A 17,778-nucleotide genomic window follows, 5' to 3' on the forward strand; every position below is an offset into this window, starting at 1 on the left:
AATTGTTTTACCATATATACTACTAGAAAAACTGCTGCAAAACTTAGATGAAGCGCTAGCTCTCAAAAAAAAAGAAAAGAGCACCATCTTCAAGGCAGCAATTGCACAGTTCAGTTTTTTTTGTATGTGAGAGAGCTCACTAGAGACGAGAAACAAGAAATGTCACAGCTTAATCCGCCCGAGTCTTTCATGCTTCGATCTTCCCTTCAATGTGAACCTCCAGCTATGGATTTGTCTCTACACAGAAAATGCTCTCAGGAAACCTTATTCTCAAGATGACAAAACTTAAGGACCAAAAGAAGATCTTCTAATCAAGTTCTTGAAATGAGAGACAACCTTAATTTGCCACTTTTCACGAGAATGTTTTGCAACTTGAAGCCGAGACTTGTTCAGAGGTGTAACATGCTGGATGAAATACACAAATAAGGCAACATTGACATATTTGCGGTAGCAAGTATATTTGGTGGTATCCGTTGAGACATGACGGGCAATTTGAACTTGGATATCTGACTTAGCCCCGTTTGGATCAGCATTCCCAATGGGCTTTCAGGGCTGAAAGTCCTTTGGGAAAAAATTTAGGTACTTGATTCAGCATTTGGAGATGTCATTGGCCAAATGATGGCCTTTAAAATGCTGAAAGCTTAAAACACATGGAGACCTGTTTTGGGCTTTTAGCATTTCGGAAATGCAAGTCCACCTCTACTGTTCATCCATTGACTTCTTTTTTTTTTTAAACTGATCATCTTCCCCACACCCTAACCATCGTTGATCGGCGACGGAGTTTCATCGGATTTTATGTTTTTTTTTTTTAAATAATAAAAGCCCTTTGCAAATGTTGGGTTCACCTTCTTCTTCTTTTTTTGCCATTTTTATCTTTTGACAATCAGTAGCCCAAATTTTTATCAATACACTAGAATGATCATTAATTAATGAAGATGATTAATACTACAATAATTTAAAAAAATATTCAAAGTTGAAAACAAACCTAAAAACCCCTAGGCCAAAAGTTGAGCTTTGCATTTAATCTATAATCAAATTCTTTTAATATAATTTTTAAATAAATTTACTAATATATATGTTTTAATTACTCTCAACATGAAAATGTAAAAAGTTATATAGTCATTGTTTCTTTTTTGCAATTTTAAAAATACTAAAACTAAAAAACTTAAGTTGGTCATACTAAAGGGCTTTTCAAATATATGTTTACCAAACAGTCTTGCATTTCGGAAAACCTCTTTATCTCAAAGGTATTTGCATTCTCCCAAGGGTATTTCCCCAAAACTAAACCAAACAGGCCTGCATCAAATCAGCTTGTAGCCATCACTTGAGGATTTTGCTCAACCACATGGATGGGGACTAAGAAGATGGCTCAGATCAAATTCTTTGGCTTGTATAACCCAAATTTGCCCATTTAATCCATTACAAACAACTTCTTCTTTATAATTTTTTGTGAGATTTTATGGATATATTGTCAACTATTCTAAAAATTTAAATTTATATGAAGATGTAATTTAATATATCAATATTCTAACACCCTCCTCACGTGTAAGTTGAGTTGGAGTCTCATATTAAAGCATGAAAAAAAAAAGTGAGGTAAATAAGAGGTCTAGAAATGTTTGAACTTAGAGCACCCACATCTAAAGATGGAGAGTTTAAGACAGAGGGGTGATTTTTTCAAAGCCGAAATGAAATTGAAAATAGAAGCGTGACATTCATCCATAGTTAGTATAGATTAATGAAGACTTTATAATCAGGAAAAGTGTCAAAAAGGTCTTAAATTTATTGTATTTGTGCCGATTTACTCCTAAATTTATTTATGGTGTCAATTTAGTCATAAATCTTTTGACTTGGAGCCAATTCAGTCTTTCTAGCTAATTTTGGCTAGATATAACTAACATGGAGACAGGCCGGCTTATGTGGCATCGCCAATGTTGATGTTGACAATTTTTAATAAATTTTCAATTTTTTTATTATTATTCTTTCTTTCTTTTTTTCTCTCATTTCTTCTTCCTTTTGCCAGTGATTGGCCACAGGCGATGGCAAGGCGGGCTAGCCTTACCAGATCTAGCCTAGGTGAGGGTAGCCCTAGCAAGGGCAACCCTAGTGAGGACTCTCCTCTCCAAATTTGGCGAAGCTAGCCCTCGGCCAGGCCAAGGCAACCTCGTCAAGGGTCACCTTCGCCTGGGCGAGGGCCAACAACATGGGCTTCCCTCACCAAGGGTCGCCTTCACTTGAGGAAGGTCGCTTCAACCTGGGTGAGAGTCGGCCATGGCCTGTGGCTAGTGATCGGTCACCAGCAAAAGGATGAAGAAAGGAGAGAAAAAAAATCAAAATATCAAAAAAATATTCAAATATTATTAAAAATTGTCCACATTAACATCGATGATGCCACGTCCAACCAGCATCTACATCAGCAATATTTGACCAAAATTAGCTAGAATGACTGAATTTGCATCAAGTCAAAATATTTAGAACTAAATTGGCATCAATACAATAGATTTATGACTATTCTAATATTTTTTCCCTTTGTAATCCGCTTTATAATTTGAAAAGTATGTCATGATCTTCAACTTAATAAAACTCAGGTTTATGACTCGTTTGCATATTTTGATAAAAGGATTAGATTTGAATGAATTGATTAAAAGATTTATGACTTGATTGCATACCATTTATAACAATCATCACTTGTGGTGCAATTTCTTATATGTGTTGCCACCAAACACAAGGAGTGAACCATTTTTTATATCCACAAGTTATGCTTTATCAACCGAAAAAAAAAAAATATATATATATATATATATATATATATATATATATTGCAATGTATATTCACTCAATTTTCAAGATATAAATGGTTCCTAGGGCCATGTTTTGATCAATGACCTGCTCAACAAAAAATCAGTGAACCGTATTTATTACCTTTACCAAAAATAAAAATAAAAATAAAAAATCAGTGAACCGTATTTATTACCTTTACCAAAAATAAAAATAAAAATAAAAAATCAGTGAACCGTACTTCGCATTCTCCACTTTTACATTGAAGTACATCAAGATTATCATTTTTATCCCTAAAAAAGGTTTTTTTTTTAATTAAATAACATAAAAAAATTTCTAAACTATGTCCACTGCAACACTAACTTAAATTTACTGTACCATCGAGAATTCTAAACTAGCCCATACTTTTTAGTGTGTTGCCAAAACACCTAAACTTGTACCGATGTGATAAGAACCCGACTATTTAAGGTATAGAAATCAGTTAAACAAAAATTGTTGGAAACTTACTGGCTAATGCAACATCAACGCAATTAAATGTTGATTGGCGGAGAACCGATTATCAATGGAGAAAATGAGGGTCAAAATATCATGATAATTGTTCAAAATGTCATAAACCTATTATATATATAATTTTTAATTTGGTCAATTTAGTTCCAAACTTTTTTGATAATTTGTCAATATAGTTCTTTCGAAAATTGCTAATATAGACATTGGCCATCCTATGTGGCATGGTCTCATTAACATGGGCAATTTTTGCAAAATTTTAAAATTTTTCTAATTGTGTTTTTCTTTTGCTTTTTGTATCCTTTGTTTCCTTTTTCTTTTTTTCCTATTTCCTCCGCTAGTTCACAGCCTTGGCAATGGTTGGCAGAGGTTGCCAACCATAGGCAAAGGCTATGACACCGTCACTGAGGCCATGGGCCAGTGGAGGGAAATAAGAATAAAAGAAGAAAAGGAAAAAAAAAAGCAGAAAAAATTCAAAAAAAATTGCAAAACGACCTCAACATCGATTGTGTCAAACAACCGGCATTCACTTTAGCAATTTCCCGTCAAAATTGACAAAAATGACTATATTGCTGAATTATCAAAAGATTTTGGATTAAATTTATCAAAATAAAAATTCTATAACTAAATTGGCTATTGTATGATAGATTTAGGATATTTTGGACAATTTTCTCTTGGTTTTTTGATAGAGTGCATAAATTTATCCGAGTAGTCTAGGAATCAAGGCACTATATTAATTGATTATATGTTTGTCCATCATACATACATTTAGGCAAGCATTACTTGAAAATAGACTAACTCATTTTCTTCGACCGAAATGATCTTTTCTAAATTTTCTAAACCTCATCAACCATGGATCTTTTCTCTCTTCTTGACTTCATAAAACATGTAATAGAGGCAATTTCGATAAAGAAAATAAGTAACTCCATTTTTAGGTTCCACCAAATGACTATGCAGAAGGAGCAACTAAAAACTATGACAAAGATTAAAGAGCAACCGTGTAACTTTTCAAAATTCGAGACTTACTATGCAATAATGTGAAAACTTCTGTGAGTAATCCATAATTTTGCAATATTTGAGAGCTTATAATGTAATAGTGCCAAAGTTCAAGGGGTTTAGAGCAAGAATCTCTTAAGAAACTTCAATGAACCATTCTTCGTGCGCCTATTTTTTTTTATTATACAAGAAATTTTGGAAATGCATTTTAAAAGTGCCTATCAAATGAGTGTTCACTATAAATCGATGTCTATTTTCCATTCTTCATCATCATTTTCCTTTCTCTCTACCCTTTTTTTAAAGTCAATGTTACAAATAGTGGATGACCTAACAGGATGAATCAATTAATTTCCAACACGATTTAATAACATACAATAAAGCGCATTCTTGTCATGTCGTAACGCAATATCACATGTGAGGTTGTTCTTTGACGCCAACCAAATATATTATAAAAAGAAACCCTTGTGAGAATATTCTCACTCGATTATATATATGAACCCAGTGTCTTTGTCGTATCAATCGTGTCATTTTCCATACCTCATTTATTAAATGAATGCGTACCACACTAATAAAGTCTTGTCGGTGTGGACCAATTAATGCATACCAAACGAAAGTAAAAGCAATTTATTTAGACTGCCGAAGTGGCGTGCTCGCAAAGCATTTCTTTTTTTGTCATTCTCGAAACCAGAGCAGAGCAGAGCAGGGAACGAGAGAGAAACAGAGAGAAATGGTCGGACCGGAGAGAGCGCAGTTCGTGCTGTTCGGCTCGTCGATAGTCCAGCTCAGCTTCGGCAACGGAGGATGGGGTGCGTCCCTCGCCGACCTGTACGCCCGCAAGGTCTTCTTCTTCCTCCCTTCCTCCTCGTCCTCCTCCTCCTCGTCCAGTATCCATTTCCATTGTTCTTGCTTTCTTGCTTCTTTTTTTCTTCTTTTTCTATCCGAAAGGATGATGAAGGATGAGATTAATGATGGGTCTGGCCTGGGGTCGGTACTTTCTCGAATTTTCTTTTTTGGGTCGAGGGACAAAGTTACAACGTTATCGCGAACTCGCGTCGTGGGACAGAATTCCTGCGCAGTTTCCGACGTCCTGTCTACGTGGGTCACTTCAAGCTCCCTCCCTCCCACCACAATTTCTTTCTTTCTTACCTCAGTACGGCCGAATCGATCCCACTGCGACGGTGGCGGCGGGACCCGCGCACCCCCGGGGAAAAAAGTCCATCGATCTTATCTCGGTTTTGAGATTGACCAAATCGTGGCACACCTTTTCTTTTTTATGCTTTTCCTTCGTTTTTTTTTTGTTCTTCTTTCCATTTTTGGAGGCTGCGTTTAGCGACATTGGAAGATCAAGAAAAGGTTACATGGGCATGCTCCGTTGACGATGGGATCGCGGTGGAAAGAACTGTCGGAGGAGCTGTGGCCTCTGTTTCACAGATTTTCGATGAATATTTGTCACTCTGCAACGATAAATGCGAAATAAAAAAAAAAGAAGAATTTTTACGATATAACCCTGTTTCTATTAACTTTTTATTTTTATTTTTTTCATTCAAATAAATGAACCTTCTTCTTTTTTTCTGAAGATGGCATGAATGTTGGTCAAAAGTTTCGAACTTTGGACCCAATTGATGTGGGAACATGAAGGTCGTGATCCTTTGCTACCACATCCAATTGCATATTGGTGGTGGGACCCTGTTGGTCAAAATGGGTGAATTTTTGCACTCTGGAGTTGAAAAGCTGCCATTCATGACCCTCATTGTTGTGATAGATCCCTAAAAGTTTGTTAAAATGTTGCTCAAAAAGAAATTGTTAACTTGCCAAACAGAAGGTTGGGAAAAAAAGAAACCAGCTATGAATGATTGTAGATAGACTCAGAGAATTGCCGTAAGTCAAAAGCCAACCGTAATACCGACTGAAAAAGTAACAGAAGAAATCAAAGAACTGAAGCAATGGTGAAAATTTTCCAGTTTGGAACTCAGTTTTCGACCCTTATTTCATTTGGTTGTCTGGAATACTAGAGAAGCCGTGAATTGTGCAGGCAGACATAATCTTGAGGGGGTACTCCGGATGGAACTCGAGGCTCGCACTTGAAGTCCTGGAAAAAGTGTTTCCAAAGGTATCGCTCAAATCCTTGGGCTCTTAATAATTTTCTGCCCTTCTTGAAGTTATACATTTTCGGCATTTTGCTTGTAGATACATCGTTTGCTCATCGGCATTGTATCCAGATGGGGCTGCATGCTGAAAAGCTTTAGCAGCAATTGTTTGTGGAGGATGTCTAGTTTATGTTCTTAAGATCACATCTCGTGATCATCAACGTTTCTTATTTTTTTGGTCTAGTGTCAATTAATAAAGAATCTGCAGCTAAATTTCTGTAACTACCTCAATGCTAGGATGCAGCCACACAACCATCCCTGGTGATCGTCTATTTTGGCGGAAATGACTCAATGCGACCTCACCCATCTGGTCTTGGCCCTCATGTACCGCTTCCTGAGTATATCGAGAACATGAGGAAGATTGCCAAATATCTCAAGGTAGAATAGATGATTAAATTGTCTTTTGATGACAATTCTAGGGAATGATTTGAAAGAGTGCGTCGTAAACAAAGGGGTAAGAGCGACTTATGATAACGACATTTTTATCAGGTTTCTCATAGTCACCATTGTGCACTGATGCTTAGTTTCACCACAGAGAGTAGACTAACTCATGATGTAAACTCGTAAACTGTTGAGCTCAAGAGATACTACCCAACAAGCCTTTTAGTATCATCCCAAGAAGAAACATTTCTCTTTTTCTCTGCTTAAGACAAATTCTAAGAGTGTCATGCTTTCTTAGCAGAGCCTGTCGGATTGTACACGCGTCATTTTTCTTAGTGCTCCACCTATCAATGAGGAGAAAATTCGCGAATCTTTGAGGTCTGTTATCTTGAATTTCTCATACTTCTTTAGTCTCTGTTTTGCTTGTTGAATTCTGATATAGCTTTATACCTGGGATCAGCGATAAGTTTCAAGATCTAGGTCGAACAAACGATGCATGCCGAGTATACTCGGAGGCCTGTTTAAAGCTGTGCAGGGAGATGAACATCAAGGCTGTTGATCTGTGGACTGCAATACAGAAGAGGGATGATTGGGCTACGGCATGCTTTACGTAAGTTTGCTTAGAAACACATGAAAAGGATTGAGAGATGAAGAAAAAGTAGGATAAACATGGTTACCTCAACCGTTCCGGTTCAAACTTCCGTATATTTATATCAAGTAAAAAGCTCAATACCATTCTAAAGTTAATCTAGACTTGTTCTAAAGAAAGGCTCTAAAGCTGTGTCGGTGCTCTTAACTGATAACACACAGAATAGCAATGGTTGCAATGGTTTTGCATTGCAGAAACCAACCACTATAATTTTAGTTTGTGAGGCAGTGTTTAATCTCTTTAGGTAACGGAAGCTCTTCATATCAGGGCTATCACTGGTATGATTTGCTTCTCAAATAATTCATCTGATTAAGTCCAAGAATTGGTTAGCTGCAACTAGTTAATATAGTGTTGAGAACACCCCTTGTTCAGATTCCACCACAGTTCAAACAAGACCTGTTCATTAGACTTTGTTACGACCTCCTAACTTGACGTAAATGATCAAACGATGTCCCCAGTGCAAGCAACAGAGCCTGAAATCAGCTCACTTTCAATTTTTCCTCGATCAGTTGTGAGTGCCAAAACAGATGAGATATGTTTGTTTGATCCTAATCTAGTCAATAGATAGACAGGGTTTGTGCATGGTAGATCAGTTCGCTTTTGGCTGAAACCTATTCTCTCTGATCCTTTTTATGCAGGGACGGTATCCATTTCTCCTCAGAGGCAAGTGAGATCGTGGTGGAGGAAATACTGAGAGTTCTCAAAGAGGCTGACTGGGAACCGAGTCTTTATTGGGAGTCGATGCCTGCTGAATTCGGAGAGGATTCACCTTATTACCCGGTAGGTCCCGACGGCAAGACCACCGTGAACCTGTCAGATAGCAATCTCCTCATGAGTAACCCTGTAGTAAATACTCAAAAACGACTTCGTTTGAAGTAGAGCTCTGCTTGTCACAACAAGAGACTATCGGAGACTCTGAGAGCAGAGAGCAATTTCAACTGCTTTCAATTGGGTATTTTGTCCTCCTAATCCGTGCTCCTTCCTGGATTTGTATTCCATTGGCCGGCATAAAGAAATAAGCACAAAGAACGGAGAGAGAAACTGACGTTTGATGCCAAGCATGTCCCCATTTTACATTTGATGATCGTGGTACAGCTTTGGTATGCCTGATGCCCCCTAGTTCAGGCCACGATAAGATTTGCCTTTTTAGTTCATGAACAATGTACACGCATGGTAGCTCTCAGACAAGGCAAGCAAAACGAAAAGCCTTGGATTATTCCAGGACCAGTTAATCATTTGCTTGTGCCTTTATCCAACCTTTCGTGATGGAACAAATGACGGTTTAACGCGAGGAAAGACCGTTCGAATTTTGCAGGTCTAAAACTAGCCATTAGAGGAATGGAATGGGAAGGAACTGGCTTTGTGAATGGCCGCAGCGTTTCGCATCTGCTTCCTTGCGCCGTGCATGCTCTGCTTAATAAATTTGGACAAGTAGTGTAAAGATACCGCCGCATGATCATCTTTATCGTTAGAAGACTTACCTCACCTCATGAACTAGACTAGAAGAAATAAGGGATACAGTGGTCAACATTCTCCATTACATTTCCTACCGTTTGATTCCAAGAGACTGCAGAAGTTGATTCCACACCCGAACACCCTGCATCCGGTATGGAAAATTGGGCCAGTTCGTCACTAATCAATAGCTTCCATGGCACAGGTCATATGGTTTCTGTTCTTGTCCATTGAGAAAAACAAGGGATGTAAGCGAGTCAAGTACTCACAAGCTACTCGAGCTTAACTAGCAGCTTAGGGCCAACCGATTCATTTCCCATATCAGCTCTTCTGATGTGTATTAAGGCTTGAATCTTGCTCAATGCTTTTTGGGTCTACGTTGGTTGATTATTTAATCCAATCAAAGCTTGAACTCGAATTTACTTGGCTCGAATAGCTCATGAGTCTAATATTTTTATGTTTATCATACATCATATTGCCTATACGAACGAGTAGATAAAGATCATTGGTTTTTCTATTGCGTCATATTTTCAAGCTCTAATTTAATCTTTGTTTTTTTTTAATCATAAGTGTAGCGCTTATTTAGTAATCATTTTATTCTTGGGAAAAATTTCTATTTAGAAATTATTCTTTTTTATTATGTTCCCTAGACGATTTTGTGAACATTTGAAGATATTTGGTAATTGTTCACAATTTATATTCTCAAGAGAAAAATACATTTGGTAAACTCTCAAATTCTTTTGTGAACTATAATTTCTTTTACTTTTTAATACTTTTATTACATTTTTCTCTTTTTTTCCTTTTCTTTTTCTCCTTCTTCCTTTGGCTGGTCGTAGGCCCGCGACGAAGTCGAGCCTCATTGACCAAGCCTCCCTAGCAGCTAATTGAGGCTTGATCTTGCCTTGGCCGAGCGAGCTCAACCTTGCTTAGATCTAGCAAGGCCAAGCCAACTCAGTAGAAGAAGAAGCCTTGGCCGAGCGAGCTCAGATCTAGCAAGGCCAAGCCAAAGAAGAAGAAGAAGAAGAAGAAGAAGAAGAAGAAGGAGGAGGAGCGAAGGAGGAGGAGGAGGAGGAGGAGGAGGAGGAGGAGGAAGAAGAAGAAGGAGGAGGAGAGGAGGAGGAGGAGGAGGAGGAGGAGAAGAAGGAGGAGGAGAAGAAGAAGGAGGAGGAGGAGGAAGAAGAAGAAGAAGAAGAAGAAGAGGAGGAGGAGGAGGAGGAGAGGAGGAGGAGGAGGAAGAAGAAGAAGAAGAAGAAGAAGAAGAAGGAGGAGGAGGAGGAGGAGGAGAGGAGGAGGAGGAGGAGGAAGAAGAAGAAGAAGAAGGAGGAGGAGGAGGAGGAGGAGGAGGAGGAAGAAGAAGAAGGAGGAGGAGGAGGAGGAGGAGGAGGAGGAGGAGGAGGCGGAGGAGGGGAAGGAGGAGGAGGAGGAGGAGGAGGAGGAGGGTAAGAAGAAGAAGTTTTATATTTCAAAGAACAAAACAATAGAATCAAGTATTATTTGGTAAGTTAGGACACATTTCGTGATCAATTAAACGGTGAAAATTTATATTCTTTTGTTCCCAAGAGTATATTTGGAATAAAAATTCGTTTGATAAATTTTTTTATTCTCAGAAATAGATTTGGAGTAGAATAGAGAAGTAAAAAAAAAGGTTGATTCTTTGTTCTCAATTCCAAAATCAATCAATTTTTTTTTTCTCTACTCTTCTTTTCTTCTTGTTCTTCTTCCTTCTCTCTTCTTCTTCCACCACTAGCACCGCCATCGCTGATTGCCGGTGACCAGTTGGCCGAGGTTTGGCAACCTTGCCCAGCCATTGGTGAGTCTTGCCTAAGCCTCCCTCGACCACCAACGAGCCTCGCCTAGCCAGGCGATGGCGAAGCTTGGCCGAGCCATGGTTGGGTGAGGATGGGCGAGGCTCGACCTCACCTAGATCTGACAAGGTCAAACTCACCTAGCCGTTGGCAAGGCTCGACCTCACCAGGCCACCGCGAGGTCAACATTGCCTAGCTAAGGCTTGGCCAAGCCTCACCTAATTTCTAACAAGGCTTGGTCGACAATGCATGGTCTCTTCGAGGGCCAGCAATACTGGTGAGGTCAACGGCCCTTGTTTGGCCGATCGTTATTTGAGAACGTTGGTGACCGGTCAAAGCTTGAAGAAGAAGAAGAAGGGAAAGAAAAAAAATGATAAAAATATTTAAAAATTAAAATAAAATGCTTTGGAGTAGAAATTTAAAGACAATGTCAAGCACAATTCTATTATGGAAATATAAATTTTAGACAATTAAGGCGCATTTAGCATTGCCAAACAGTGAAATTTTTTATTTTTTTGTTCTTTGAAAGTAGATTTAGAACAGAAATCCATTTAATAAAATTTTTGTTTCGAGAACAAATTTTTAGTTTCTTGTTCCCAAAAGTAGATTTAGAAAAGATTTGAGAAGTAAAAAAAAGTTGATTATTTACTCTTGGGAACAATTCTAGAATCAAGCTAACTCATTTTTTTATATCAAAAGAATCATTTTGATAACAAATTATTCCCCAAAATAGAATATTTACCAAACGCGACCTCACTAAATAGACCCTTAATTCCTATTAAAAGTGAAATTGACCGACTGATACAGTCAAGCTCAAGCTCAAAGAATGAAGTTTGATGAAGATTGAGCCAAGTATCAAACCTTGAAATTTCTACTCGAGTCCAGTCGGGCTTAAATATCTTGTTGACTCCACTCAAACTACCCCCAAGAATTTGAACCAGTATCGATCAACCACATGTTTGAACTTCCACACAACTCCAACCGTTCCGCATGGTTTCATGTGGAAACACCGGTTACAACATAGAGAACGAACGTTATATGAACTTCCCATCTAATATTAATTTCACTATCCAACTCAAGACATTGTTTGCACACCAAGAACCCACTCAAAAATACACAGCACAATAAATTTGAAAAAAAGCGTTCTCCTCAATTTGGTTATCTTACATCTCAGGACAGTGGTAACTTTAATCCTCCATGTCACGAAGTACTCTCCATTTTCAATCACATGCTCAAACAAGGTATGCTACAATCAGAACAAATAAATTCTACATACAGAAGGGCATTGCAGAAAGAGCATCAGTAATTGTGGCCAGCACGCAAAAAAGTCATCCTTTCCGCAGCAATCAAATCCATCACAGATGATTACTGCCAAAACCTCTACTTCTTTCCACATTAGACGACATCAGGGCATAACCATATCTGCATTCAAGATCGCTCTGGAGAGGACCGGAGAAGCAACTAACAATGGAAGCTCTTAGCCCATTTTGGAAGATGCAATTTTAGCTAGAAAGCTGGAACCTGCCACTGGGTTTTTTCCTCCTCCATCCCTGAGAAATTCCACCGTGAGCAACAATATAGAACAGTACAACACACCAAGAGACTCAAAATGAATGTGCGCACAAAACATAGGAGATCGGCAAGGGGAGATCATAAGAACTTACAAAGGCAGCATAATACACAAAGGTTAATCCAGCTAGAGCGACAAAAGCAATCTGGAATACATTATACCTGCGATGCCATAGCATGCACAAACCAATCAGTATCAGACACATAATTATCAATTCGTACCCAGAGGCAGCGGCCACTCACTTGTACAAGTATTTAATTCCACGAAGGGACGCCAATGTGTGCCCAAAAATTTCTTGTGCTGCGGTTGCTTGAGCATAGTATCCAAATGCGGTTGCGCAAAATTGGATAACACTGAACCAACAGGATCACAGTTAAACTTTTTTAACCAATGATGATTCAGTTATACGTACCCAATAGAAGAGTTGCTATTTGTTCCAGTTAACCTAGATCACTTCCTCCTAGAGATTCTCAGAGCACAAGTTGCCACCATGTCTACTAGTTTCCACTTATCATATATCTCCATAACAAGCAGTAATACTAGACATATTGCAGGAGAAATGAAGATATTCTTTCTGTGACAATAGAATCTTAATTTTTTTAACATGAGAATTTCTTAATATTTTCTGTGGAGACAGTGTAGCAGTCCCGACAGAGATTTTTCCAAGAAAATGATGACAAAGAGGGCATCAATATGCAAAGGAGAAGGCACAGGGACTAAAGTGCAAAACCTGATAGAGCAGAGAAGAATGAGTCCGACGTTGAAAAGAAAGGAGTTCATGAGAGTGGCCCCCCACCTGAAACAATTTGACAAAATCAATTATCAATGACCAAAAGCAGACTATTAAGTTTTTGATGCATTTCTAGCCAATCTGCAGCAAGCAGATTTTTAAATAAAAAGGAAAGAGATAAAAGTGGTAGCTGGGACACCATACTTCATTGGGTGGATTGTTATGAACACTAATCTTAGACCAAGCATCATTGCCCCAGCAATTACAGCCAATAGTAGATAGAAGCAGAAGAAGGCAAATGCCACAGTACCCAAAAGCCCTGCAAGAAGTATGCGGTAATAGTTCAGCATCAGATAATCCATCTGATGGAGCAAAGATATGGAGACATCTTAAAATGCCTGACATGGAATTCTGAGGGCGTTAACGTACCCCACACATCATCCAGCTTGATGAAAACCTCGTTCAGGAAAGGAGACAGAGGTGGATTTATCAAGAGATATATGACGATATGAGCAACCCAAGCCACTGAAACGATCAGCCTAATAGAACAACAATGATACAATTAGACATTGAAACTTATGAAGGAATTGATCACTTGTTATAATCTCACATTTACATGACAGAAATCCAACAAAACAAGATGAGAATATAATGTTGGATCTATCTATCATGATTCCAGTCAACACTAGCCGACCATCTGGACAACAAAGTTGAATGTACCACACCAAGAGACCCTGATTTAGATGATGCACTACAAAGTTGTCAGAAATAGTACACTGCAGCAAGCCAATGCATAAAGCCGTGAGAAATACAAGCTCAGTTCAATTAATAGTCTCAATCTTCAGTCTTCGCCCTGAGACAAGTTCTTTACCTCGGGAGGATTGTAATTTCTAGCAGTGTCACCAATTGATCATATTAAGAAACAGAACCCAGTGGTGTTCTGCAGTTGTCAAGTGGTTTGACATATGTCTCAGGGTATAACAATTAGTCACATCCTCTAGTTCCTCTGAAGAAACCATTCCTTTCACCCAGTAAAGATGAAAAAGAAGAAGAACGCCATCCTTGTTGAATGAAAACAGACTAACCTAATACACAGGCTCCATGACTATCTAGATCATTTTCATACGTGTTCAATATTAGAACTGCATAGAGTAAAAAATACAAGGAAAATCAAAGCAATCTTGTAATATTAGTCAATTTACAGCCAAATAAAATACAAGGAAAATCAAAGCAATCTTGTAATATTAGTCAATTTACAGCCAAATGAGTACTTTTATAAAGCCATTTGCTCAGTTCCATAAGATAAGCACATTTGGCAAACAATTGTCATTTTACTATAGTTATTAAAGTAACATGTCAAACAATGGTATAGCTAGCATTAATATCTCTCTAATATTACCACACCGACACCATGTTGAGAGAGTTTTCCCCATCTTATGCCATCAAATTCACTTCTTTAATATAAATCGGTTTAAAATTCAAAAGTTCATAGTAAATATTTATCAAGTGATACAAAGCATGGTAAGCAAAAAATTCAAATAAGCTAGTTCATCTCTCTAAAGAAAAAGGAGAACAACAAGAAATATTCACAAGCGATATAAAAAGCTATTTGATGCAATTAATTAAAACTAGTCATTCTTCAATAGGACTGAGTGAAATTACCCCAAGATACCCAACACGAATTTTGCCAGATACCCAAGTACAGTCATAGCCCAAGTAGTCTCAGCCTGAAAAAAGGAAGAGGACATAATTGTCAGCAAAGTATACTCAGAAATCAATCAAGAATGTTTCTTAGTGCGCAAAACCAAGATCATCACCTTTTCTCCTTGAGGATACATTTCTTCCAGAAGTTTCACATCTTCTTCCAACTGCAACAATTCCTGTATGATTGCAAAGCAGTACATTAGTTGCAGCAACCAATTAAGCGTAAAAAGAGGCATATAACAAGGAGCCACATTTCATCGTAACAGTGTCCAATGGTATTTACCACCCTCCCAAATGAACAAAACCAGAAATAAACAAGTGCAAGTCAACTCGCAATTTCTGCAGAAGACCCTCTTGGAGAAGTTACTGCGCAATGATCCAACTTATGAGGAGTTCGACATTTTGCAACTTGTAGATGACCAGAGCCTAAATCACATTGCATACATCCGAGCAATCCCAATTGGACCAGAGTGCGGTGTCATGTGGACAGTGCCACACTTTCTTATTAGCATATTTGGCCTTAATTAGAAGACCAACTATGTCACAAACAAGTAAAACCAAACTAATGCAACAAATATCATATGATAGAGCAGATCATTGTTAATATTACAGAAATAAAAGGCAGGGAAAAGGTTTATACATTTTAGGAAAAAGAAAAAACCACAAACAGAAAAAAGATTTTGACATAATCAGATTAGACCTAAATAACTAGTAGATAATCGGCCAACCTGTCAAACACAGTAAAAGGAGCTCCGTTTTTTTTAAGTAAATGGGAAGTACCTTTTCTACCGCCTTTACATTCTTTCGCCACTTTCTACCCTTAGCACCACTTCTTTCTTCCTGATGGAGAGCATCAGCAGCCTTCTTAAGTTCTCTTGCCTTTTTACCTAACTCAGTTGCTTCCTGTAGCATATTGTCCATCAGTCAAAGACATAAATTGCATACTGCACCTACCTATGACATATGATTAACTAATAGAATCACTAGATGACAGTCACAGGATGAACATAAGAAAGCACATAAGAAAGCACCTTAATATATTGTGACCGTGTGATGACAGCCTTTGGACGCCGGATGAACGAAAATATAAGTCCCAGCGGCAGACAAGCAATACCAACACCACCAAATATCTGATGAACATTGACAGGTGCAAAGTGAGCTATCCATTCACTGAATCTGATGCTATTTGAAGCTTTATACATTAGAAAATGTTATCACGGGTCCTGGCATGTTCTCATTTCAGTCTTAGTCACACACCAATTGCTCATCAACATGACAGAGCATATTAAAATCCCAAACTAAGCATAAAATTTCACCCTACTGAGGATCGCTGTACGCAACAGTATGCTTGAACCGGAAATACAACAGAACACATCTCCTCAGAGCAATAGAGTTCACCAAAGAAAGACATACCGTAAAAAGCACTGATCCAACCACCGTAGCAAGAGCAACAACATATTCTGGGAAAGTAGTGCGCATGGTCCAGGTTTTCTCTGCTGAGGCTGGTGCAGTATAGGCGGAACACTACAACATCCAAACAGACTAGGTATGAGAACCTTTACATATGCATACAGCACAAACTAATGCCATAAAACTAAAGGACCATTATTAATTAATTATCTATTTCTACTTTCTAGACATCAGAAAATGAAATCACAAGCAAGTTGCCCAAAGTTAAATAAAACCTGATTTGAACTGCCAATACACTCATGACCAGAGGAAAAAGAAGTCCAACTGCTGGGAAAGGAAGTTGTGGTCGAAGCGAGATGCCTAACAGTAAAGTCCACCTTCCCAATAAGCCCTGGTACCAAAGAAACAAGTGAAATGCATATTACACATCAAAACACTCGAGCAGACATGCTTGAATTCTCGGCTCAAGAGCTAAAGATTAGAGAGATAATATCATAATCCCTGCGCATTTAAGCGGAAACTCAAAACAATCAAGATTAGCTACAGCTGCTAAAAGATATATCTTGTACTCTATCTGCGGACTTGACCATTAGAAAACATATGTCTATCTATCATAAAAAAGGAAGACGGACTGTTCCACAGCTGAGCAATCGATTCATCAAGTATCCACTAGACCGGAAGTAGCAGTCCAATGCACACAAGCCTATCGCATCCTCAATCGGATGGAATTCAGAACCTCATTTATGAATTGACTGGCGGAAACCGCTGCCTCATGAACTTCAATCGCGTCTTTCCCAGAGCATGAAGCTAATTAAAACGAAATGACGATTGTAGCGAATTCAAGAACTAACCGTACAAAATGCCAAGCACGAGAGCGCACACAATGCCGGTGGTCACCACCCATATCAACGCACTCTTTATCCGCTTGCCCACGCTCCTGCAACCAAAAACCCGCCAATCAACGGCCGCATCACACGCACGCACGAAAAAGCACTCGATCGGAGACCTCGCCGCTCCGAAAAAACCCTAAACCAAACGCACTTGTCCTGGTCCCCCTCGTAGTAGAACATGGCGAAGGGGATGACGAAGAAGACGAGCACCGCGTCCACGATGTAGATGGCGAGCCACAGATCCTTCATCGGGAGGGTGAGGTTGCAGGCGCCGTTGTAGATCGCGTGGCGGCAGGCCTGCCGGTTGGCGACGTCGGCGGGGAGCATGAGGATCGAGATGGCGGCCACGGAGAGGCCGAGGACGACGACGACCTTGGGGAAGTAGGCCTGGTTGGCGTCGTCCGGGTGCTGGTAGTTGACGAGGAGGTAGACATTGAAGAGGAAGACGAGGACGCACACGACGGCCGCGACGATGACGAGCGCGAGGTTGAAATCCCCCATCGCTCTCGAAAGAGAGAGGGAGAGGCCGCTCCGCCTCCTCTTACCGAGGCCAGCAACCGATCGATCCGGCGGAGAGACGGCGGCGGCGGCGGCGGCGGCGGCGGCGGCTTGCGAGCCGGAAGGTTTCGAAGCGGCGACAATGGCGGATTCTCGCGGATCGGAACGGAGGCCTCTCGAGGGAGACGCGGAGGTTGAGGAGAGAGAAAGGAAAGGGGAGGGGGAAGAGAGAGATAGAAGGGGGCGATGGTGCGGTTGAATTGAGGA

At 39.4% G+C, this 17,778-nt stretch overlaps 2 protein-coding genes across 3 annotated transcripts; one reads left to right on the forward strand and one right to left on the reverse strand.

The window, feature by feature from the left end:
* The first annotated feature begins 4,923 nt into the window (after positions 1-4,923).
* On the forward strand, positions 4,924-8,708 carry LOC104433142 (GDSL esterase/lipase CPRD49). 2 transcript variants are annotated; one of them, XM_010045797.3, is made up of 6 exons: positions 4,924-5,113; positions 6,308-6,385; positions 6,660-6,800; positions 7,102-7,181; positions 7,264-7,413; positions 8,091-8,708. In XM_010045797.3, the coding sequence occupies exons 1-6, from the start codon at positions 5,003-5,005 to the stop codon at positions 8,329-8,331; spliced, it is 801 nt and encodes a 266-aa protein (XP_010044099.1). In that variant the 5' UTR covers positions 4,924-5,002; the 3' UTR covers positions 8,332-8,708. The 2 variants fall into 2 exon arrangements, with proteins under 2 accessions (XP_010044099.1, XP_010044100.1); XM_010045798.3 differs by having other exon boundaries at positions 4,925-5,113; positions 7,105-7,181.
* Positions 8,709-11,743: 3,035 nt separating this feature from the next.
* LOC104433140 (LIMR family protein At5g01460) lies at positions 11,744-17,740 on the reverse strand. Its single transcript, XM_010045796.3, has 14 exons — positions 17,165-17,740; positions 16,975-17,060; positions 16,399-16,514; positions 16,127-16,237; positions 15,745-15,843; positions 15,494-15,616; positions 14,827-14,889; positions 14,672-14,736; positions 13,439-13,548; positions 13,214-13,328; positions 13,010-13,075; positions 12,522-12,632; positions 12,374-12,440; positions 11,744-12,259 (listed from the first exon to the last, which is right to left on the reverse strand). The coding sequence occupies exons 1-14, from the start codon at positions 17,512-17,514 to the stop codon at positions 12,212-12,214; spliced, it is 1,530 nt and encodes a 509-aa protein (XP_010044098.1). The 5' UTR covers positions 17,515-17,740; the 3' UTR covers positions 11,744-12,211.
* Positions 17,741-17,778: the final 38 nt, after the last annotated feature.

The sequence above is a fragment of the Eucalyptus grandis genome, chromosome 1 (genome assembly GCF_016545825.1).
Source record: "Eucalyptus grandis isolate ANBG69807.140 chromosome 1, ASM1654582v1, whole genome shotgun sequence".
NCBI classification, from domain to species: domain Eukaryota; kingdom Viridiplantae; phylum Streptophyta; class Magnoliopsida; order Myrtales; family Myrtaceae; genus Eucalyptus; species Eucalyptus grandis.